This window comes from Mesocricetus auratus, unplaced genomic scaffold, assembly GCF_017639785.1.
Source record: "Mesocricetus auratus isolate SY011 unplaced genomic scaffold, BCM_Maur_2.0 Super-Scaffold_6730, whole genome shotgun sequence".
Lineage (NCBI taxonomy): Eukaryota > Metazoa > Chordata > Mammalia > Rodentia > Cricetidae > Mesocricetus > Mesocricetus auratus.
Window position 1 is genome coordinate 42,059,876 of NW_024429184.1, and position 25,163 is coordinate 42,085,038.

Genomic DNA, 25,163 nt, shown 5'->3' on the forward strand with positions numbered 1-25,163 from the left:
ATAGATAGCAGGGGTTCTTAGCCACTGGTGATCCTCCCACTGAAAATCTTCACCCATTCTTGGGGCTGGAAGGGTGGCTCAGTGGTCAAGAGTGCACACCACTCCTGCACAGGACCTGAGTTGAGTTCAATTCCAGTACCAGGTTGAGTGAGTCATGCTCAGTTTCAGCTCAGCTCCAGCTCAGTTCCAGGGAAACGGAAACGGGCTCTGACCTCCACGGGAACCTGCACTCACATGCACATACTTGCCTCACCCCTCTATACAACACACATAACTAAAAATAATAAAAATGTCATCATTCGTGCCTTTTAATACCCAAGTTCCTTAAGAGCTCAGCTTCTTTCTTTTATTAGATACTCCTCATTAAGATTTGAATAAACATTTGTTTAAAACTTAAAAATATTTGACCATGATAAGCTACATCAGCATTATATGAATATTTATATTCACAAGGGCACTGACTAGTAAAGAACTCACCTTCACAGACTGGCTGTTAGCATTTTTGATGTCAATGTCACTGTAGGCAATGCTAAGTAAGGGAGTATATATATTTCCATTTTTTGTGTTGGGTACAAGGCGTATGCTATTAAAAGAAAAAATACTCAAAATTATAAATATATTTAACCATATACTTATCTTTTTTTAATTTTGTATAGATTGTGTTTATATTTTAGACTCAATCAGAAGGGCTAAGGGAGGCTAACCACAAGCTAAAGGTTAAACCTTAGCTCCTCGTCATTGGTTAAAAACTTTCACAGTAAAGCATGCTGCAGGAGATAAGTTTGAAGCTCTGCTGATGTCGGCTCTGACACATACAAATGAAATCACTGACACACTGTGACCAGTCTTTAAGGAACAGCTGACTGAGCCGCACTACACAACACCTAAACAGCAGACAAAGTGTAGCTCTTCAGATAAGAAAGATGAAGTTTTACTAAAATACATGCTACATCTAGTTCTGTTTTAGGCTCAACTTGGCAAGAACCATGTATTAGTATCGTACAGTTAGTGAACATAAAAAGAAAAATGCCAGCACGGCTTCCCCAAGAACAAGTCTACCCTAATTGGTTTGATTTCATTCTTATTAGACATTCTACTGGCAGATTGAGCAGATGTGAAAGCGCAGTACATATGGATGTCAGCATGATGTACGAGAAAATTCTCACAGTGCCCAAGTCATAAACTCATGAGAATCCAAACGAATAGCGAGAAACCAATGAGCAAATGAAGTACTTCAATGTGAAAAACCAATGTATTCAGAGCACAATTATAAAATACTGGAGTGGGGGAGGGGTTCAATTCCAGGCTGCATGGTATCACTCTAAGGTAGGCTATTTTAGAAAAGGGAGATGCTGCTGACCTGGGTCAGTCTAGAGAGACAGCCATGAGAAGAAATGGGGTGAGGAGGCTGAATTCACCCTTCTTTCTCAGCTCTTATTAAAGTATCCATTTCAGCTACTGGTGTCAACTTCCTTCCTCTTTCAGCCTACCGTACTTCACAGGTGCAGAGTGACCTAGGACATGAATCTGGGCAAACTCTTGAGGCCTTTTTGATATCCGTGCCCCTTTATCCCTTGGCCTTTATTGGTCTCTGCCAACCTAGACATATCTAAGGGAAGCTGAAGTACTATTTCAGCTCAGCTCTCCTTCTGGTTTCAGTCTGACAGCCCCTGGTAGACACTCCCCTTACGGCACTGTCTCATAAGCTCCCCGGTCTAACTTAGTCCAGGCATTTGCTTACCTCAGTGATATCTGGGTAGCAATCCGAATGACTCTTGGCTGACTTCCCAGGTCGTTTTCTCGTCCACTGACTGCATCCACTAAGAAAATACGTCGGGTAAGAAGCCACTTGCTGGAGCTACTGTCTTTTGTTATAAAAAGGAAAAAAAGGCATTAGGAAAACTGCTTTCAAACTGATTAAGATATCACTCACAACACTTACTGACAAAAATCAAGATTAAAACTTAGTGTTTTGTTTAAAGTAAGATGGACACAAACAGCTACTCCTGTAAGAGATTGTCAGTCTTCTCTTCTCCCTGCCTGGGTCCTATTTTATAGCATGGGTAACAACAAAAGAAATTGGCTTGTCCCCAAAGAGGGTCCAGAACAGTAAAGAAAAAGTCACATTGCAGTCCTCCTCATTTTCCTCAGGATATTCTCTCAGCAAGGGTATGGTACTTAAAGTTCTGAAAATCAAATTTACAAAAAGATCTAAATATGGTAGCCATCTTACCCACTTCACTGTACCTTGGGGCATATTGTATAAAATCATACACTAAGAGGATCCATCATTATCGTCATCACTGGCTTACCAATATTATCATCTTGGTTTACATCTATTGAGTTCAGTTATGAGAGAGCAGAGTAGAAAGTCTTACCTTGATTCACAAACATCTTATTGTGTTGAAGATTTAGGTTTAATACGGGGACAGCCCAAATATAATGGTGCTGATCGTTGCCAGTATACTCGAGGTAAACATCATAAAATATAGGACTGGGAAAGTCAGCCAGGAATTTAGAAAGAGAGATTTCACACTAGGAAGTAAAATAAAAATAAAAGTATCATGACTCAAAATTAGAAAGTATATGTTATCATTAAACATTTCTTTTTAATTTTGTGAAGTATCTTTAAAAAATATTATTTGCATGCACTTTCAAGAGACTTCCAAAACATGAATTCCTAAAAGCCCACTAAAAAAAATCTAACCAGTAAAAAACTTCAGTTTTTAACCTATAACACGAGGAGAAGATCAGCTTCTACTTTTAATACTAAGTGAATATCAAAGAAGAGGTCTAAAAGCTACTGTTGTCGTGCAGGATGAAGGACAATTCTTTCTCCTTATGTACAATGATGCATATGACTGGCTCCCTTCACGAAGGCTAAGCTCATCTCTCAATGTTCTCCACCAGTTTATGTTCCTCCATTCATACTAACCCATTACAGTCCTTACCATGTACATACTAGTCCATTAAGTCCTTACCATGTGCATACTAGTCCATTACAGTCGTTACCATGTACATACTAGTCCATTACAGTCCTTACCATGTACATACTAATCCATCAAGTCCTTAACCATGTACATACTAGTCCATTACAGTCCTTACCATGTACATATTAGTCCATTACAGTCCTTACCATGTACATATTAGTCCATTACAGTCCTTACCATGTACATACTAATCCATTAAGTCCTTACCATGTACATACTAATCCATTAAGTCCTTACCACGTACATACTAGTCCATTAAGTCCTTACCATGTACATATTAGTCCATTACACTCCTTACCATGTACATATTAGTCCATTACAGTCCTTACCATGTACATGCTAATCCATTAAGTCCTTACCATGTACATACTAATCCATTAAGTCCTTACCATGTACATATTAGTCCATTACAGTCCTTACCATGTACATATTAGTCCATTACAGTCCTTACCATGTACATGCTAATCCATTAAGTCCTTACCACGTACATACTAGTCCATTAAGTCCTTACCATGTACATATTAGTCCATTACAGTCCTTACCATGTACATACTAGTCCATTAAGTCCTTACCATGTACATACTAATCCATTAAGTCCTTACCATGTACATATTAGTCCATTACAGTCCTTACCATGTACATATTAGTCCATTACACTCCTTACCATGTACATATTAGTCCATTACACTCCTTACCATGTACATATTAGTCCATTACAGTCCTTACCATGTACATGCTAATCCATTAAGTCCTTACCATGTACATACTAATCCATTAAGTCCTTACCATGTACATATTAGTCCATTACAGTCCTTACCATGTACATATTAGTCCATTACAGTCCTTACCATGTACATGCTAATCCATTACAGTCCTTACCATGTACATGCTAGTCCATTACAGTCCTTACCATGTACATGCTAATCCATTAAGTCCTTACCATGTACATACTAATCCATTACAGTCCTTACCATGTACATACTAGTCCATTACAGTCCTTACCATGTACATACTAATCCATCAAGTCCTTACCATGTACATACTAGTCCATTAAGTCCTTACCATGTACATGCTAATCCATTAAGTCCTTACCATGTACATACTAGTCCATTACAGTCCTTTACCATGTACATGATAGTCCATTAAACTCCTTACCATGTACATACTAGTCCATTACAGTCCTTACCATGTACATACTAATCCATTAAGTCCTTACCATGTACATATTAGTCCATTACAGTCCTTACCATGTACATATTAGTCCATTACAGTCCTTACCATGTACATGCTAATCCATTACAGTCCTTACCATGTACATGCTAGTCCATTACAGTCCTTACCATGTACATGCTAATCCATTAAGTCCTTACCATGTACATATTAGTCCATTACAGTCCTTACCATGTACATACTAGTCCATTAAGTCCTTACCATGTACATACTAGTCCATTACAGTCCTTACCATGTACATATTAGTCCATTACAGTCCTTACCATGTACATATTAGTCCATTACAGTCCTTACCATGTACATACTAATCCATTAAGTCCTTACCATGTACATACTAATCCATTAAGTCCTTACCACGTACATACTAGTCCATTAAGTCCTTACCATGTACATATTAGTCCATTACACTCCTTACCATGTACATAATAGTCCATTACAGTCCTTACCATGTACATGCTAATCCATTAAGTCCTTACCATGTACATACTAATCCATTAAGTCCTTACCATGTACATATTAGTCCATTACAGTCCTTACCATGTACATATTAGTCCATTACAGTCCTTACCATGTACATGCTAATCCATTACAGTCCTTACCATGTACATGCTAGTCCATTACAGTCCTTACCATGTACATGCTAATCCATTAAGTCCTTACCATGTACATACTAATCCATTACAGTCCTTACCATGTACATACTAGTCCATTACAGTCCTTACCATGTACATACTAATCCATCAAGTCCTTACCATGTACATACTAGTCCATTAAGTCCTTACCATGTACATGCTAATCCATTAAGTCCTTACCATGTACATACTAGTCCATTACAGTCCTTTACCATGTACATGATAGTCCATTAAACTCCTTACCATGTACATACTAGTCCATTACAGTCCTTACCATGTACATATTAGTCCATTACAGTCCTTACCACGTACATGCTAATCCATTACAGTCCTTACCATGTACATACTAGTCCATTACAGTCCTTACCATGTACATGATAGTCCATTATAGTCCTTACCATGTACATGCTAGTCCATTACAGTCCTTACCATGTACATACTAGTCCATTACAGTCCTTACCATGTACATGCTAATCCATTAAGTCCTTACCATGTACATACTAATCCATTACAGTCCTTACCATGTACATACTAGTCCATTACAGTCCTTACCATGTACATACTAGTCCATTACAGTCCTTACCATGTACATACTAGTCCATTACAGTCCTTACCATGTACATACTAGTCCATTACAGTCCTTACCATGTACATGCTAGGCCACTCTGTCTTCCCAACATTGCACATGTGGCATTAATTCCTTTCTTACTGCGCTCCATCTAACCATGTTAGTTAGACAACGTGAGTATAGTTGACTCCTGGGTCTTTCTGTGGTTCTGCTAGAACTGGTATCTTATGCATATCTACAATATCTACAATATAACACAAGAACAGTCCCTGCCATTCTGTCTATATAGGTATTTTGCTCTTTGTGTATGTACATACAAGAAACATTTTTATATGCAACTGAGGATCTTTCAAATGTTCATGGCTTACAATATTCTTCTGTACCATACTGCAATATTGAAGTGAATTAAGTCATAATAGGAAGGAGAAAGGAAGTGTGGGTGGGGGGGAGAGGGAAGAAGGGAGGAAGGGAGGGAAGGAGAGAGATGTATTAAAAGAAAGGGAAGAAATCATTGTTATTTTATTGGGGGGTAAAGTGAGCAGGGAATTACCAACTTTATTATAAAGTATTGAAGAGTAGCATTATGCTTAAGACTCATAAGCCTAGATGCAGATCAACAATTGACTATGGAAATCTAGTATCATAGAGTATTTAAAATTCTGTAGATGCCAATGTTCCTTTGTCTTGATGATTAACATTGCCTATTCCCAGATAATATGAGATTTGTTAATTAATGAAATTGTTTACTACCATTAAAGGGATTTCTGATAAAAAAAATTCACCTATCACAAAGTGAAAATACAGACACACTCACGTTTTGCTGGTAGGTCGTTCCGAAAGAATAAGCCGCATCTAGTCTTGTCTCTGTGTCTGGACAAAGCTTCAGAGGAATACAACTGATGAGTATCTCTTTCAAATGATTTATTCGCTGAAAAGTTCTCTGGCTCCCATGTGAGCATATGTTCTATTTTCTACTAATTTAATGTGTGATGGCCATAAAAAGTTAAGAGAGAGTGGGTGGTGGCTGTGCACGCCAATCCCAGCACTCAGGAGGGAGAGACAGGCGGATCTCTGTGAGTTTGAAGCTAGCCTAGTCTACAAAGTGAGTTCCAGGACAGCCAGAGTTACACAGAGAAACCATATCTCAAAAAACAAAAACAAACAAACAAAAAGTTAAGGGAGTATTGTTTTATTATAAAATTAAAACTTGAAAAACACTTTTAAGAAATTGCAACTTGGGGCTGGCAAGATGGCTCTGCAGGAAAAGGCACTTGCCACCAAGCTTCAGTCCCAACAGGGACCAACATGGTAGAAGAAGACAACTGACTCCTACAAGTTGTCCTCTATCCTCCACACATTATAGGTGTACATGAACACACACACACACACACACACACACACGCACGCACGCACGCACACACACACACGCACGCACACACTGCAATTTTAAATTTCTAATTTAAAGCATCAGGAACACCCTCCCACTACAACACACTCCCCACAACAGAGTGTCTTCAAGCAATATTCTAGTCTGTTCCTTTTGTCCTTGCCTTAGATAAAACATAAAGTATATTAGTAATATTTTAGCTAGGATCACACTTACCTGTAAAACACCACCTTCTAAAGTTTGCCATTTGATAAAATTCCCTCTTATATCATAGGAAGCAGCAACAAACTTCAGCTTTATGTTTTGATTAAAGGAAAACAAGGGTAAAATAATGTCAAATACTCTATGGAGGGTATTTTTATTACTATCTTTTCAATATTAATACTGTTTCCGTTAAAAATTAAACTCAACTATATTTATTTGAATGTAAATTAATCCCACTATCTATACATTAAACACACCATAAGACAAGACTGTATTTTCCACAAGTGTGCTTCAGAAGCGAGATGAACACAAATGCAGGCACCTTCCTCTCAAATCCATTACATGAGGTGAGCGTGGAGGGAAGGTATGGCACCTCATTCTGGAAAGTTCAACACTTAGAGGTGAGAACGAGGAGCTGAGAGGTGCCATGAAGTGCCACAGAGTCCCAGGCAGTTTCTGTATGCTGTCTTAAAGGTGAGGGCTACACAATGAGATGAGTCTGCATTTGGTGATGGCACCATTCACCTCAGCCCTCCAACCAACCCAGAAACCAAAAGTAAGACAGCCCAATTCTACACTATGCAGTTTCTATAGCAGCTGATGTTTATATAATTGAATACGTATACTTTCAAACGTAACCTTGGAAATTGAGAAGTGCGACCAGTAACTGCCTCTTTTTTCTGACACTGGGGACTGGAGGATTGAAGCCAGGACCTTGTGTGTGTCACATAAGCTCATCACTACTGAGCTATATCCCCAATCAGTTATTTCTTCTCTCAAAGTTATCCCTCTGGTGATATGGAGACTTGTACCTGGTTTTGTCCTTTAAAACTGAAGTTTGTAGGAAGATGGGTAGTACTGAGAACTTGAGGTGCCAAACCTGGTTGGTCTCCATAAAACAACCACGGAAGGTTCTGTCTCCTACGAACAATTAGACTTGTCTTAATAAAGGGAAGAAATAGTTCATATTACTACATTTGTGAAAATAACTGCACTGAGTTCATTTCAGAACATTCACCAATCCAAATATCCTTACCAGAAAGGGATAGAATGAACATTACTACTCAAGCCAGCAGTGCTTTCAAAGATGTAATGGAAGAGGCGGCACGCATCGAACGTGGCAGAGTCATAAGAGTTCATGTTCATCACACACATGTTTCCAAGAGCTTGGCAAGATGTCAGGTTAGCGTGACTCTGCCAAGGAAGAGGAGCAACATTAGCAGTGCATACAAGAGGTGACAGAAAGCCTATGTAGACAATTAAGGAGACAATAAACTTTTAAACACTTATTGATGTGTCTGTGGACTTGACCTGCATGTGTGTCTATCTGCACCATGCCAGCAGAGGCCAGAAGAGGGCTTCAGTTTTCCTGGGGCTGGAATTACACAGTCGTGAGCCACCATGTGGGTGCTTGGAACTGAACCTGGGTCCTTTGCAATAGCCAGTGCTCTTAACTGCTAAGCCATTTTCCCAGTCCCCAAAATAAATTCCTAATACACAAAGATAAGAATATTGCAATTACAAATTTGGGGCAAAATATTATGAGTACCTGAAAAAAGTACAAATATAGAGGATGGTATTTTTTAAATAACAAATAAAGAGAATAGTTATATTTTGCATATTTTTATTTATGTCTTACTTTTTTAAAGTCTTTTTTATTAGTTTTTGTTTTAATCCCAGTTCCCCCACTTCCCTCTCCTCTCCCTTCCCCTGCGTTTCCCCCATCCCACTTCCCTTCTGCTCCTCTGAGAGGGTAAGCCCTCCAATAGGAAGTCTACTAAATCTGCCCATCATGTCGTTGAGGCAGGACCAAGGCACCTCTCCACCCCCACATCCCTGTGTCTAGGCTAGATAAGGTATCTCTCCATATAGAATGGGCTCTACTAAGTCAGTTGGTGCATTACTGTTAGATCTCTGACCCACTGCCAGTGGCCTCATATATTGTCCCAGCCACAGCATTGTCACCTATATAAGGGAGTCTAGTTCGGTCTTATGCAGGTTCCCCATTTGTCAGACGTGAGTCAGTGATCTCTCACTAGCTCAGGTCAGCTGATTCTGTGGGTTTTCCCGTCATGGTCTTGACTCCTTTGCTCTTATTATTGCTCCTTCCTCACTTTGATTGTACTCCAGGAGCTTGACCCATTGGTTAGTTGTGGATTTCTGCATTTGCTTTCAACTGTTTCTGGAAGAGGATTCGAGCTTCTCTGGGGTTGTGGATTTTGGGTTGGTTTTCTTTTGCTTTATGTCTGGTATTGACTTATGAGTACATACTATATTTGTCTTTCTGGTTTTGGGTTACCTCACTTAGAATTTTTTTTCTAGTTCTGTCCATTTGCCTGCAAATTTTAGGATGTCATTGTTTCTTACCATTGAGTAGTACTCCATTGTGTAAATATATCACATTTTTAAAAATTCATTCTTCAGTTGAGGGGCATCTAGGTTGTTTCAAAATTCTGGCTATTATGAATAATGTTGCTATGAACATAGTTGAGCAAATGTCCTTCTGGTGTGAATGTGCCTTCCAAATAATCCAATTAAAAATGGGATACAGGTATAAACAGAGAATTCTCAACAGAAAAATCTCAAATGGCAGAAAAAACTGTTAAGGAATTGTCAGCATCCTTAGTCATCAGGGAATTGCAAATCAAAACTACTCTGAGATTCCATCTTATACTGATCAGAAGGCTAAGATCAAAAACACCAATGACAGCCTATGCTGGAAAGAATGTGGAGAAAGGGGAACACTCCTCCATTGCTCGTGGGAGTGAAAACTGTACAGCCACTGTGGAAATCAGTATGGCGGTTTCTCAGTGATTGTATATTTTATCTAAAATAGAATTTGTTCCACTTTGCTTGGGTAATTTGTTTTTATGAACAAAATCAAATCAGTTGAGTTTAATCTCTCAACTTCCTTTCCCAGTTTTCCCTGTTTAGAAAAAGAAACTTTGCTATTCACGTAGAAAACTTTAGAAAGAACTTACCTTTCCCCCTATCATATCACTGCATAGGTGCGTAAGTCTGAGTACTTGGGCCCAGTGGGTGGCACTGCTTGGGAAGGGTTAGGAGGGGGTGTGGCACTGGGGATGCCTTGAGGTTTCCAAAGACTCCTTCTTATTCCTAGTGTTGTCTCTCCCTCTCCTGCTTATGGATTAAGATGTGAGCTCTCAGCTGTCCCTGCCACCATACCTGCTCTGCCATCAGACTCTAACCTTCTGGACTGTAAGTCTTTTATAAGTTGCTTTGGTCCTGGTATTTTGTCACAGCAATTGAACAGCAACTAAGACAACCATCAAATAACCCTGGAGAAAATAGATATGTGTAAACAAATAGTTTATATACTCTATTTCAATCCAATAGAAACACGTTATCTTCTTACAGAATATGACTAATGAGATATATCCACTTAGAAAACTTTTATCTAATTTTTAAAAAAGATACTATAATTTGTCAATGTGAAATTAATTTTGAAAGCACTTAAACTTACCCAGCATGCAGTCGCTGCTGCCTGCAAATACTTTGCAAACCATTCTGAGTTTAATGACATGCCCTATAAACAGAAAGATGAAGACAAGTTTAAATTCAAAGTAGGATTCCTTAATCACCTGTTCACTAAGAAATGAACAATGCTATTTTCTTAATGTTATTAGAAAAATAGAGTCTACTGAAATTTTTAAAATGCTGATGAGTGATTTCTACATAATTAAAGCTGTGTGATAAAATAATGACACTTAGACAAAGGATAAGATGATAAAATATTTACACACTCCTATAATACAGATGCCAATTTCACTAAAGCCAAAAGTAAAGTGGCAAAAAGAAAAATGACAGCATCTGACGGGGTACTGAGTGGTTAATATTTGCTGACTTAGCATTATTACAAGTGTATCAAACTGATGATCACTAAAAAATTAGAATTACTACACAACAGGAAAGTTGGGATTTACAGAGTAATATCTGACATCTCCAAAATGGTGCTTTGTAAACAATGAAGGGTATCATAATAACCTTTGCAACGTCCTAAAACCAAAAGGTACATGATTTATACAAAGGCAACCAGAAACACGAGGGGGCCAGGCCAGGCATACCTGATTTTTGTTTGTTTGTTTTATGGAGACAGGTTTCATGGGGCCCAGATTGGTTTCAAACTCACTACATGACCAACTGTGACCCTTAACTCCTGATCCTCTTGACTCCACTTTCAAGTGCTAGGACTATAGAAGTGCGTCATCAAACCTGTTTTCATAACTGAATTCTGAGAACTACAGGTATAAACCTCTGGTCAAAAGCTCACAGAGAACACAAGAGTGAGTTACAGATTAACAGAGGAGACACAACCAAATCATCTAGAATGGCATCACAGCCATCAGATACATTAAATACAATATGAAGCACTGTTCTAATCTCTTTAATATGCAAAATTTTCCTTTTTAGGAAAAAGAATAGATGCATAGAACAAGGTAGGAGAAACACACACATGCACAAATGTTCTTTATGATACAGTGTCAATGAATACATGTGAAGGCTGTTAAAGATTCATGAAGGGAGATTAGATGGTACTTTAGAATCAGTGAATCTCCTCACACTGCTATGAAACGCTCCTCACACCCTCTATGAAACGCTCCTCACACCCGCTATGAAACGCTCCTCACACCCGCTATGAAATGCTCCTCACACCCTCGATGAAACGCTCCTCACACCATCTATGGCCACGCACCACCCTGACTGTGCCTCATCTCAGAAGCTATGCAGGGCTAGGCTCAGACAGCCCTTGGATGGGAGAAGTTCTCTTCAAAAGAGCACTCTTCAGCTGGGTGTTGGTGGTGCACACCTTTAATCCCAGCACTCGAGAGGCAGAGGCAGGCGGATCTCTGTGAGTTCAAGGCCAGCCTAATCTACAAGAGATAGTTCCAGGACAGCCTCCAAAACAATACAGAGAAACCCTGTCTTGAAAAAAAAAAGAAAAGAAAACAAAAAACAAGCAAACAAAAACAAAGGAGCACTCTTGAGTTACAAAGGAGGAAATGGCAAGTTTAAGGTACTCGTGGTAACATCAGTGCAGGTGTTCAAAATTGAGAGTATCAGTGATGGAGCAGGCAGAGAGACACAGCATGTGCTCTCTGACATGGCAGGACAGGTGGACAGCGGATGCTGTCTGACAGGGCATAAAGCACCGAGTTGAGCATACCACTTTTCCTTTAATGGTTTTCTAGCAAGAACACATTGATTATGATGAAACACAGGACAGATGCAGGCTGGGATATCCCACAGATGGGAAGTCTTGGAATCTGAACTGTCAAGCTCATGCAAGAAAAGGACAGACTGAGGGCTTCTCTCACACTGGAAAATGAGAAAGGACACAACCTCTAAAAGGTGGAAATTTCAGGAGAAACACAATCATCTGACTCTTTGAAAAATTCTTTCCGTTTTTTTTTTTTTTTCCCTGAGACAGGGTTTCTCTGCATAGCTCTGGCTGTCCTGGAACTCACGCTGTAGACCAGGCTGGCCTTGAACTCACAAAGTTCCACCTGCTTCTACCTCCTGAGACATGGGATTAAAGGCATGCATCAGCATTGCCTTGCAATTTCCATTTTAATTATGGAAAAGTAAATCCACATAAGTTAAAGGGATATAAGGTATAGAGAAGGAGTACACTTTTAAACACAGTGCTGAGACGTCAGACTCATGGCTTTAGCTATTTGTATTTTAAAGTCATTTACACATAAAGCTTTCTCAGTTTGTCTGAAATTAATCAAAGGAAGAAATGCAGGACAACCTTTCTCAATCAAACAAGCAAAAAAAGAACCCGAAACACTCACAAGCTCTCCATAACGTGCCGTGGAAATCACACGTTGTCGGAAACTCCCTGTGTTGCTGAAACATAATCCACCTGTCTTCACAAATTAATAAGAGAAAAATATCTAATTATAAAAAGGCATTATTATCTATTGAATTAAAAATATGTACTTCATCCCCTTGTTTGTCCTTACCAAAATGTGAGGCTCTGAACATGTACAAGACCTGCTGGTATTCACGAACGTTGGTTCACAGCGGACACACCTGGTCAACACAATAAAAATCATTTTAAACATTAATGAATGAGACTGAGACCAACTTAACTGAGAACTTATCTTTCCTAAATGATACATTAGAACACAGTAAGTCAACTAAACAATTAATATAAGCTTCAAACATTAGCCTGCCTTTAAAGAGTTTTACATCATTATAATAAAGCAAAGTATAAATGAAATTGGCTAATCATAGAGGATATTTTCTTAAATACATACATGAAAATGTATAACATGAGTATAGTGAAGATTATAAATCATTAACAACAGCGTCCATACTCATGTAAATGGTACTAAATCAATTTGCACAAGTAGGTATCAAATACACCTTTTCAGTGTGAGCTGAGAATACGAACATGTTTAGAGTTTTGCCAAAGTTGCAAGAACATGTTGGTCTATCATCTCTATTCAATTAAGGGATGAGATGGAGACAGTGATCTGGACTAGTGGGGATGGAGATGGACTCATGGACCATCAATTATCTATGAGATAGACAAGTTAAAAAGCAAGTTTAGGCCCTCTGAATGTGGTTAACAGTTGTGTGACTTGGACAGTCTATGGGGCCACTGGCAGTGGAACCAGGATTTATCCCTGATGCTTAAACTGGCTTTTTGGAGTCTATTCTTTTTGGAGGGATACCCTGCTCAGCCTAGATATAGAGGGAGGGCCCTGGTCCAGGCTGAAAGTGATGTGCCAGACTTTGTTGACTCCCCATGGGAAGGCTAACCCTCTCTGAGGAGTGGAGTGGAGTGGGGGAAGCAATAAACGTACTTTCTGTTGCAATCACCCAGTTATTCTACCGACAAGTGTATTATTACTTCTTTACTGCCCTCAATTCTATTTCTCTCATATGCTGTGTTTTTACCTCACTTGCTTTCTACTTTTAAAAGTTTCATTTAATTTATATCTATTCTTTACTTTTCACTTCTCTGAAGAGACATATTTATTCATTTATTTATTAGGTCTGAACCTTGAATCTTGTGTATCAACACACTCTCCCTCTGAACTATATGCTCAGTCTCCCAGTTTCTCAGGGGCATTCTAATTACTCATTGACATATCTCCACAATGCACTGTTATGGCCAGGGATGCTCAGGATGATCACGGAGCAGTGCTGTATCATAAGTCTCTATGCATTCACCCATGCTTCTTTACTAGGATTTCCTCATTGCGGATGTATTTGTTGTCCAGACAGCAGAGAATAAGGGGTGACTTCATTGCCTCTGGCCAATGTTTAAAAGCTCTGACATATACCTTCTTTAACCCCATTCCAGTGGACAGGAGCAGAGTACCCAGGTACTGCCAAGTTTGATGGAAATCCAGATGTCTCTCTTGGTCTCCATTTACACTATGTAAGGTTGGTGTTTATTACATTGAATAAATCTCTCTGATATTCCCCTTTTGGGTGACAGCACACCTCATTGTCTTCTATTCATAAAAGAAATCTTAGCCACTCACTTAGATAATTGACCAAGATTAACAAGAGTAAATATACTTGTCTTTCTATTTTATTATACTCAGATTTTTAAAAATTTATAGTTATATATATTAATAATGCACAATAATTGAATACACTTTTATGAATCAGAAAATAAGTTTGTATTTTACTTTGTGTGCTTAAAATGGATGCCTTTTGCACATAAATATATTTATATTAAAATTACTTCAATATGTATATGAAAAAAACTTAGAAAATGAAGAGAAAAACAGTGCCAAAAGGCACTGGTATAGGTATAATGGACTAGGTATAATGTGGTCTACACTAGAGGAACATGTGGACAAAGGGGTGTGCATGTGGTAAATGCATACATAAAAAGGGAATAGAAGCAATACAAAATTGGGCTACCAGTCAGTGACCTGAGTTATGTTAGCATTTATTAATATGCCCTTGTGCTGGTTTGAGTGAGAATGGTCCCCATAGGTGTATATATTTGAATGCTTAGTCATCAGGGAATGGAACTGTTTGGGAAGAATTAGGAGGTGTGTCCTTGTTGGAGGAGGTGTGTCATTGGGGTGGGCTTTGAGGGGTCAAGGAACCAGGCCAGGCCTTGTCTCTCTCTTTTCCTGTTGCCTGAAGATCAGGATGTAAAGCTCTCAGCTCCTGTTCCAGAGCCATGCTTGTCTGCTTCCCACGATGATGACCATGGGTTAAGTCTCTTAAACTATAAGCCAACCCCCAACAAATGCTTTCTTTTATAAGAGCTATCATGGTTACAGTGCCTCTTCACGGCAAAAGAACAGTAAGGTAAGATACCCTTCTATGTAATACTGTAATATGAAATGGTTTTCAAATCATACTCTATACATACTATTCTATACCTTATGTACAAGTTACATAATAATGAACAAAAATAGCTGCCTTTTGCTAAGTAATTACTACAACACTATGCTGACCTTTGTATGTTTATTTTGAGGCAGGACAGTTTATTAAACCTATTAAGTGAAGAGTATTTTCCCATTCTAAATACCAGGGATTGTGACTACCTACAGTCAGACTAGCAGAAGGCTAACTGGAGACTAAAACATGACTTTTCATGGATTCTGGGTCGGTCTCAGATTCTTTCATGTACAGATGAAACATAAAAACAGGATTACATCAGTGAAGTCAGTTTTCAGTATCCCTCTTACCTGATTCCTAAAGTGTCGGCTTTTGTAAATGAGTTTTCGTTTTCATCACAAAGCTCGCAAGTGGCTTGGGATAACAAAGACCCATTAACATTTCTTTCCACTGTGCAAGATACAAGCAAAATGGTGAATGTTGTACTATATGCTCTGAAACAGTCTCATAAATGTGTAGTTATTGGTATTATAATTATCATTTGCTTGGAAGGCATGTCAAGCACATATATAATAAGTACACATATATAATAAAGTACACAAGGAAAATCTTCCCCACTCCAACTGAAAACATATAGAAACTAGTTTCCTATGTGATTGTAACAGTAAATCAACATTTTTTCCTAAACAAAATTTTTAACGTCTTTCCTGTCATGCTGGGATGAGGAAAGATATTCTCTTCATAGATTGCTGGCCAGTTTCCATAAATGGGAGGACTTTCAATAATCTCCAAACTCATATACTCACCCAGAACTAAACTTTATTTTTAGACACAAAACCGACAGAAGCACTTGCACCAGAACATAACAATCTTCATTAAAGATGGTTATTGTATTTGGTTATATGGTATTTGGTAGAGCAGAACTGAAATGCCTAAAATAGCAGAATGGTGATATACCCATGATTAACTTTTTTTAAGGTATAATAGATTTAGTCTCTGACTTTTGTGATATTTTACTATCTTAAAAATGATAGCCAGGCAGTAGTGGAACACTTGGGAGACAGAGACAGGCAGATCTCTGGGAGTAAAAGGCCAGCCTGGTCTACAGAGTGAGTTCCAAGAGAGGCTCCAAAGCTACAGAGAAACCCTATCTTGAAAAATCAAAGGGGGAAAAAAGGCAGCATATGCCTAGCATCCCAACACTTGAGAAGTAGAGGCAGGGGCATCAAGAATTCAGGACATCTCCGACTGCACAGTGACTCTACATGAGACACTGCCTCAAAACAAAGAAGATATTATACATCTTATTTGTACAGAGAAGGGGGGACTAACAAGGGTCCAAGAGAGATAAAAGAGGGTAGAGAATGAGTGTAATTATAATACATTATATAGATATATGAAATTGTCAACCAACAAATTTAACAGAAAGTAAAAAATTATGTATTTTACTCTATAATTTGTAGGATGATCCTTATATTCATTGAAGAACTTGGACCTTTATCTGTTGTCCACATTGTGAAAATTTCTTTAGTTTTCAACTTCATTTTAGGTACTTCTGTGTGTGGATGTGGGTAGGTGTGACTATGCATGGGTGTGTGGAAACCAAAGGTCAAATGGATGTCTTCCTCTATAATGCTCAATCTATTGTTTGAGACAAAGTCTCTTCCCAAATCTGGAGCTCACACTTCAGGTAGTCTGGCTGGCCATCAAGATTCTGGGATCCAATCTGTTACACACACACACACACACACACACACACACACACACACACACACACACAGAGAGAGAGAGAGACAGACAGACAGACAGACAGACAGACAGACAGACAGACAGACAGACACAGACACACACCACTCCTAGTGCTGGCATTATAGCTGTGTGCTCACATTTGGCTTTCACACGGGTCCTGGGGTTCTAAACTCAGGTCACATGTACAGCAAGTACTTAAATTAACCCACTAACCCATGTCTTCAGCCTTTGGTTTTGGGGACTTTTATTTTATAACAGTTACATTTTTTATGCAATCAAATTTATCAATTTTCCCTTCTATAGGTTTGAAGTTGTTGTTTTTCTATACTTAAAAAGACTTACATACAAAGAATGTTTTTCTTTAAGAATTTTCATGTTCTACATTAAATATTTAAATATTGGATTTACTTGTAATTTAAGGATTGAGGTAGAAACCCAGCTCACCAGTTAATCAGTTTCATCCTTAGTGATAATGGCAGTGTTTCATACCAAATTGGTTGGTGCACACCAAATGATTGGACTCATTTTGATTGTGTCTTAAGTTCCACACATGCTGTTGAAAGCATAAAACGTATACAATATCTGACAGTACAGTTCCCTCTTTCAAATTTTCATGTACTTTGTGTATAAATTTGAGGATCTGTGTATCATCTGGGACAAATAAACCCTGGTAGATTTTATTAATAATACCATTCCTTAATATACAGGCTGGTAGGACAGCTGACAGTTTTTATATTTAATTTTCTCAACTAAATGTGAAGAGTATATTTTCATTGTCGAAGCATGCTTTTGGCAGTCCCTCCCAAGCTGTTCATCTGGCCCACAGCCTCTCCTTTATCTTTTTTCTGACACTGGCCAGAGCCACACGGCTGACCTCTGGTCAGCTTAACTCAGCAGCAGGACTCAGCATGACTTTTCCCTTCCCTCCTCTGGGTAACAGCCAAGATTTACAGCTTGCTGACCCTGAGGTGTTTTTCTTTTAAACTCTAGTGAAAACTGTCCATAGCTTAAGAAAAAATAAAAAACAAAAACAGAGCAACAACAAAAAAACCTTCTTTTAAAGCTCATTTACAAACATCTTCAATTAATTTATCTCATATATTTCTAAAGTGTGTTTCATTTTTTATTTTCTTATCTTATATCACACTTTCTAATGATTTGCTTTTTTACCTAGATATAACTCCTGAATATTGATCTTATAACTTAAGAAACTCTGTGTTTATAGGAATCTTTAATGATTTCCTTGGGTTTTCCGAACATACAGTGACTTTATATTCAGGTAATGAGTTAAAAAAACAAAACAAACAAACAAAAAAAAACCAACAACAACTTTTCTTTCCTAAGAATACTTTTGACTTTTACTTGAGTACAACAGTTTCTATCCTTATCCAGACATTCTTACTACTTTTCCCTACGAGAAATTAGTGTCAGGCCTGGTGGTGCACACCTTTAAACCTAGCCCTTGGGCAAAAGCTGGAAGATCTCTGAGTCCAAGGCCATCTGGATCTGGATCTACAAAGCAAGTTCCAGGACCACCAGGACTATCTAGAGACCTTGTCTAAAAGGGAAAAAAACAAAACCAAACAAAACTAGGGGTCAGCAAAATGGTTTGGAGTACTACCTACAGTCCCCATGGTGGGAGGGGAGAACTGTCACCTGCAAGTGTTCCTCTGACCTCCATACAGGCATGCGCTACACAGGTGCAAGTCTAAGTGCTTATGTCCACACACAGGCACGCAATACACAGGTGCAAGTCTAAGTGCTTATGTCCACACACAGGCACGCAATACACAGGTGCACATCGATGTGCTTATTTGCGCATGCACACACTTAAATAAATGTAATTTTAAAATTAAAAAAGAATCATATTGCTTTTTGAGTTGAGATGTAGATATCATGTTTTATTAAAGAAATACCCATCTAATGTTGAATCGGAAAGAATTCTTAAAAATTTTCTTCTCAATTTCTGCTGTGTCAAGCATCATGAAATTTTGTACTCCAATTTTTAGACAACTACAAAGTCATTTAAATTGATGTCTTTTAAAAAGTACACACAAATAAAAATTCATCATCACTATTTTATAAATACTATTCTTACCTAATATATGACCAGTGGGACAGTGGCATTTTCCTTCAGCAGTTAAGCCACTAGGGCAAGAAATACAATCCCAGCCATCTTTGGTAACACCTTTCTAAAGTTAAAAAAAAACAACAGGAGATTTTCTTCTTAATTAACTGTCTTAATTGATCATATAAATTTAAAATTACTTGTCACTTTGCATTCACAAATATAAAATACAAGAAAACTTAACAGGTAAAAAGCCAGTTATCAGTTTGCTCTTAACCTGTTCCACAATGTTCTATTGTTAAAACACTCAAATTTATTGGTTTTTAAAATTTAAGATATGATTCCAAGTGGGTTTATGGCATGTCAGTTATGTAGTTATTAGTTTCATTTAAGAGAATTCAATGGAATACTGATCTAGTAAAGTGAACTAGCAAAAGTTTGACATCATGAAACTTGATCTTCTCATACCACATGGTTTAGGACAAACGTGGACTAACATCATTAAAAATACAGTTATGACTGAAATCAATAGACTAATGCCAAAATATATAATGACACAAATTAGACTTTGTTGAAGAGACTGACCTTATTAATACGTTCCACATTTGGTCTGTTGTGTAACATTAAAAACTACAATAGCTTCAATAATATCACTAGAAAATAAACTTGCCCCCAAAACTATATCCTATCCACAGCTTTCATCATCAGTCATTCAGCTATAACTAGTACTCCCAAAACATAAACTAAATATAAATATGGCAATCAGATGTACAGGACAAATAGTTCAGAGGATAATTGCTAATGATAATAGATTCTCAGACAAATAGAATAAGAAACAACATTACAATAAAACTCAGAACTTTTACAAAGACTCCTAAAATAATTGGAAAGGAAAATATATTTTGATTAATTGAAAATTAGCCTATATAGCAACTACTAACTGATTAAATTTCCCCAAATCAGTATGTAATACAAAGACTAACCAAACTGCAAATCATATTTAAAATTTTAATTGATGCATCTGTCATTGCATAAGCTTATGTCTTTTGCATAGCAGTATGACTATTCATCATCATGTCAAACCACTGACTCCAGAGGTCTAAGCCATCTATATCAGAGTATTCACCCCGAATTGCTTCAAGTGTGTAAAGCTCAGCTTTCTACTCTATGAGGAAAATGCCCTCCCCAAAGTTTTATTGATCTCTCAAAAAATGTACAATAACAAAGGTAGCATAATAACTAAGTTTGTAGAGAAATGAGAACGATTATATTGAAGTTTGAGAGAGAAAGATATTTATGACTTTTTTCTCTAAGTTAATTTAAAATCAGTTCTTCATACCATGTTTTCTGGGCACTTTTTACAAATAATGGAAGGTCCTCCATTATTAGAGACCATATGATATCCTGGTAGGCATACACATGAAGTTCCTGAAAAGAAAAAAAAAAGACAATTTTGTCCTTAGTAAATAAAACTTCCAGTCAGGGAAACTTAACAGGTCTTAAGATCTTGAAGCCAGGAGTGGCGCTGTAAGCCTTTAACCCCAACACCTGGGGCGAAGAGGCAGGAAGGTCAGGCAGGTGTTCAAGGTTATCCTTGCCCACATGGGGAGTGGGAGTCTAGCCTGGGCATCATGTGTGTGTGCATGTGTGTATGTGTATGTGCACATATGTGTGTGCATGGGAACATTGAGTGGGTCAATGAATTTTACACCTTGGCTTCTTGCTTAGTAAAATGAAGAAAATAACAGTACCTAACTAATAGGGTCAAGACTTAGAAATATGTTTGGTATTTGGTTGCTACTATTTAAATTGTAATTATTACTAAACTAAGCAAACTATTTTCCTGTCACTTAACCATATGTGTGTTTAATGAATTTTGTCCACATCTTATTGGAAAATTATTTTCATCCAATATATCACTGCTACTCTTTGTTTAGAAAGACAATACATATTGTGTGGTACTTGCTATTCAACTTGCTGTATAATTAAGCTCTAAGGACCCTAAGTAAAAACAGCAGCGCAGGAGTCTATGCACAGCACACACACACACACACACACACACACACACACACACACACACACACACACGCACGCACACGCACACACACACACCTTTCTTCATAACCATGGAACAAATACAACATAGCACACATTTTCTCTCCCGACACCCTGATCTGCACGGCTCAACGACTGAAGTGAGATCTGAAGACGACAGAGTTAACCAAACTCAGACTCAGAGCATTTAGACTTCCGTAAACAGAAGCAGACTTACTCTGAGGAGTTTCAGTGAGAACTAGACCAATTGACGAAATTTATGAGAAAAATTAAAATAAGTCTAAAAAGGCACCAGGAGCAAACGGTAACAATCACCCTAAGGAAATCCAATAGACGCATGGGTGGAGATTGAGGGAAAGAGACAAGAGTTCTCTTAGCTTCCAGTGAACACCATACAGCTGGGTTTCAATTTCCTTATGTGTAGAGTGTGCAGAATCTGATCCCAGTTAAGGCCGCCTCTAGCTCACAAGAGAAATTCACATTTCCTCCCTTTCTTTCTTGTGAGGGTGCCTAACCCGTCACCCCAGGCTACTTCTTTACTATTTCTATTCTACTTTTGTTAGGAGGCTTTCCGGGTGCTAACCTAGGGATTCCCTTCCAGGAACCGACCCCTGGAAATGAATTCCTGGTTAAGGTAGGGTGGTGGGGGCAGGGTTCCCGATCCCATTAGTGGTCAATGCAATCGTCCCGGAAACCCTTTCCTTAGGCTCGGAGGCTGTGAGTTATCGGAAATAGTATTCTAGCAAAATATCGGGCTGTCAAGACTGTCATTTTGGTCAGGGTTCATCCACCCCAAACCGCCTCACCTAGGGCATCCCGCCTCTGGTTGGCGCCGCAGGGCTCACAGGAGAGCGCAGAGATGTCGAAGTACTGATTGAGGCCGCACGCCTCCGGCCGCTGGAAAGGGAAGGAGAAGATCTGGGCCCACGAGGCTCCGCAGAGGACCAAGAGAAGGAACGCGGTGCCCGTCCCGACTGGAGAGCTAGATTTGACCGCCATGGCCATCACAGGCCCCGCACGCGTCGCCATGGTACCCGCACTCGCGGTACGCAGGCGCCGGCTCCCCAGCAGCCTCCGCGGTGACGACGTTGTGAGTCCGCTGAGCTGATTGGACAACAGGGCTCAGGAACTCTCTTTTACCCCGCCCGGTTGCTAGGTTACCACGCACCCGGGAAACGGTGGGTCGGGCAAAGACTAAATAAAGTAGGGGCGGGTATTTAAAATTTATTTGTAATGTATTTAATTGATACATGTATTAATTATATGTAATGACAATATAAACTGTTTAAAATGTATTCTGGTACACAGTTTAGGATGTCGGGAGAAAATACTACAGCAACAGAAAATATCTGGTTGTAACATAAGTATTGTTTCATGAAGGTGGCAATCACACACACACACACACACACACACAGAGAGACAGAGACAGAGACAGAGAGACAGAGAGACAGAGAGAGAGACAGAGAGACAGAGAGACAGAGAGAGAGAGAGAGAGAGAGAGAGAGAGAGAGAGAGAGAGAGAGAGAGAGAGAGAGAGAGAGAGAGAGAGAAATTTATCCAGGCAGTATTTTTTCAATCCAACTGAGATAGTGGTTGTTTCAGGCCCTGGGCTTGATCTTCAGCAAAATCCTCATTGATTTTATAAGCAACACCAGAATATCTTTATGACATAAGACTGGAGGAAACCCTTGCTCACTAGATCTTGTTTTTTTCCTTTCCCTGTTTTGTATTCAGAACCATTCATATAAAGCTCATCTCATACTTGTTTTGAAAAAACAAATTTACACAAACAGGTATCTTTCAGAGTAGACATCCTTGCAGACTGTTGACTCAGAGATATTTTGGCATTACATTCATAGCTAATTTGTAGATCTGAAGACAAATGGGTTTTGGTATTTAAAGCTCAATTCTATTTTGCTATACTTTCTGTTAAATTGTATATTATTTATCCTTTTCTCCCCAGTAAAATCACCTGGCATACTTTTTTAAAAAATCAGTAATAGGGCTGGAGAGATGGCTCAGCGGTTAAGAGCACTGACTGTTCTTCCAAAGGTCCTGAGTTCAATTCCCAGCAACCACATGGTGGCTCACAACCACCTTGAATGAGCTCTGATGCCCTCTGCTGGCCTGCAGGCAGAAGATTGTATATGTAATAAATAAATAAAATATAAAAAAAATCAGTAATAGCTTGTCATGCTTTTTTATTTTTTTTTAGAATAGGCAAAGTTTTGTAATAAAAATAGTGTTGTACCCCTAGGAAGGAGGATATATATATATATATATGCTCAATGCCTGTGGGAAATGCATCTAAGGAAGTTAGATACTTCTTAAGTTACCATTGTGTCTTTCTCAAAAGACTAACATTGGTCTGGTTTCTAGACTATAAAACAAAAAGAGTTGTGTGCTCTCAAGTGGTTCTCCAAAGAGAAAAATCTCTTGTCATTACTTTTTTGAACAGGAAACAACTTATTTGTATGCATTTAAAAGCCTGTGATGATGTGAATGTGGAGACTAAGAAAGGAGGCTGTTAAGATTAAGAATGGTTGGAGTTAATCTGCAGAAACCCGGTGTGGGTGTATTTTGACTCTAGTTTTACTTGATAAGGTGCATACCTGTTACTGGTATCTGGAGGCGACTAGAGCAAGTTATGTACTTCTTGCCCACTGTGTAATTGAAATGATAAAAGAGTTCTTTTTCATGATGACCTCACACTGTGCACAACACTTGGCAACTTTAGTCTTAAATTTTCATAACAACTTATAGAGGAAGTACTATCCCATTTTAATAAAGTGGAAATAGTAATATCAAAAACGTTAAATGGTGACAAAACAGGATTTATCTTCACTTTTCTGTTTCAAAACTTGTTAACTTTTCACTATCATAAGTGGCAGGTACATGAACAGCTGTACAAAAACAGGGCTTCCTTGCATATATCTAACTAGCAGTGAAGCTACAGTTATATACCCCCTACATCAGAATTATAATTTTCTAACACCTTTGGCCACTGGACTTATCAAACTTCTAAGAAACAGTTTATCTGTAGCAGAAGGACCTGATATAGACAAACATAATTATCTTCGAAATAGCTGTAGATACTGTAGGCTTACCAGGCAATAAGAAAGTTAGGAAAGAATATAAACTAAAACCATTAAGCATAAATTTGAGATTTTATCATTTGAATTATTTTGGGTGAAAGTAATCAAAGACCATGCAGCTTAAGCCAATTCATAATAGTCTAAATGAAAAAAAAACTCATAAGTCTCAAGGTATGTGGTTGCTGATGTTGGTTTAGTGTACTGGGTCATTCCTATTAACTGTAGGTGGCTGCCATATAGCAGACATCAAGTTTCAATGTTAATATAGGCATAAGGAAAGGAGATGAGCAGCAGCCATTGCTTCTTTAATCAAGTACGTGATAATACTTTCTCATATGTTGTACTAAATTCCTTACATGCATATATCCTTTAAATATTTTCAAAGCAACCCTGAACAAGCAGTGCAATTATCTTCATTTACCAAGTTTAGAGACATGCTCAATATTAATTACTCAGTTAAGATATAGGTAGGAGTCATTCATGAAAGCGGCAGAAACTAGGGAAATGTGGCTTAATGACAGCTTAGAAATATGCCAGAGAAAGATTGAATTTGAAGAGAATGTTGATGGTGATGTAGGCATAAAACTATTCTCTCTTTGTAATGTGAATGTTAATTATAAATAATATTAATGGTAATTAATTATATTATTCTGTTATAATTTTTGTAAGTCATCATCACTCTATTAAATGGAGACAAGAATTAGAGATTCAAAACTTAAATTCTCTGCTTGCAATTTGCAGAAACAAACTTTGAATTCTGTAAATTTAACTGCAGGGGTTGTTTAATCAAAATGTTGTGCCCCCTAACATTATAAATGTTGCAAGGGGGGTTAAAATAGAGA

General features: G+C 38.2%; 1 protein-coding gene across 2 annotated transcripts in view; it reads right to left on the reverse strand.

Moving 5' to 3' along the window:
- The window catches only part of Tmem67 (transmembrane protein 67), a 44,477-nt gene extending 22,183 nt beyond the window's left edge, over positions 1 to 22,294 (reverse strand). The window contains exons 1-14 of one of the 2 annotated variants that reach the window (XM_005066192.4): positions 22,033 to 22,294; positions 20,511 to 20,599; positions 19,202 to 19,295; positions 15,705 to 15,804; positions 12,999 to 13,068; positions 12,828 to 12,902; positions 10,496 to 10,558; positions 8,048 to 8,205; positions 7,824 to 7,932; positions 7,024 to 7,101; positions 6,235 to 6,300; positions 2,379 to 2,535; positions 1,742 to 1,865; positions 478 to 583 (exon numbers count right to left, since the gene is read on the reverse strand). In XM_005066192.4, coding sequence (XP_005066249.1) covers positions 478 to 583; positions 1,742 to 1,865; positions 2,379 to 2,535; positions 6,235 to 6,300; positions 7,024 to 7,101; positions 7,824 to 7,932; positions 8,048 to 8,205; positions 10,496 to 10,558; positions 12,828 to 12,902; positions 12,999 to 13,068; positions 15,705 to 15,804; positions 19,202 to 19,295; positions 20,511 to 20,599; positions 22,033 to 22,255 — 1,512 coding nt within the window. In that variant the 5' untranslated portion in view covers positions 22,256 to 22,294. Of the gene's footprint in view, positions 1 to 477; positions 584 to 1,741; positions 1,866 to 2,378; positions 2,536 to 6,234; positions 6,301 to 7,023; positions 7,102 to 7,823; positions 7,933 to 8,047; positions 8,206 to 10,495; positions 10,559 to 12,827; positions 12,903 to 12,998; positions 13,069 to 15,704; positions 15,805 to 19,201; positions 19,296 to 20,510; positions 20,600 to 22,032 lie in introns of those variants that run through there. The other variant, XM_040741064.1, reaches the window with a different exon arrangement.
- Between the last annotated feature and the right edge of the window lie 2,869 nt (positions 22,295 to 25,163).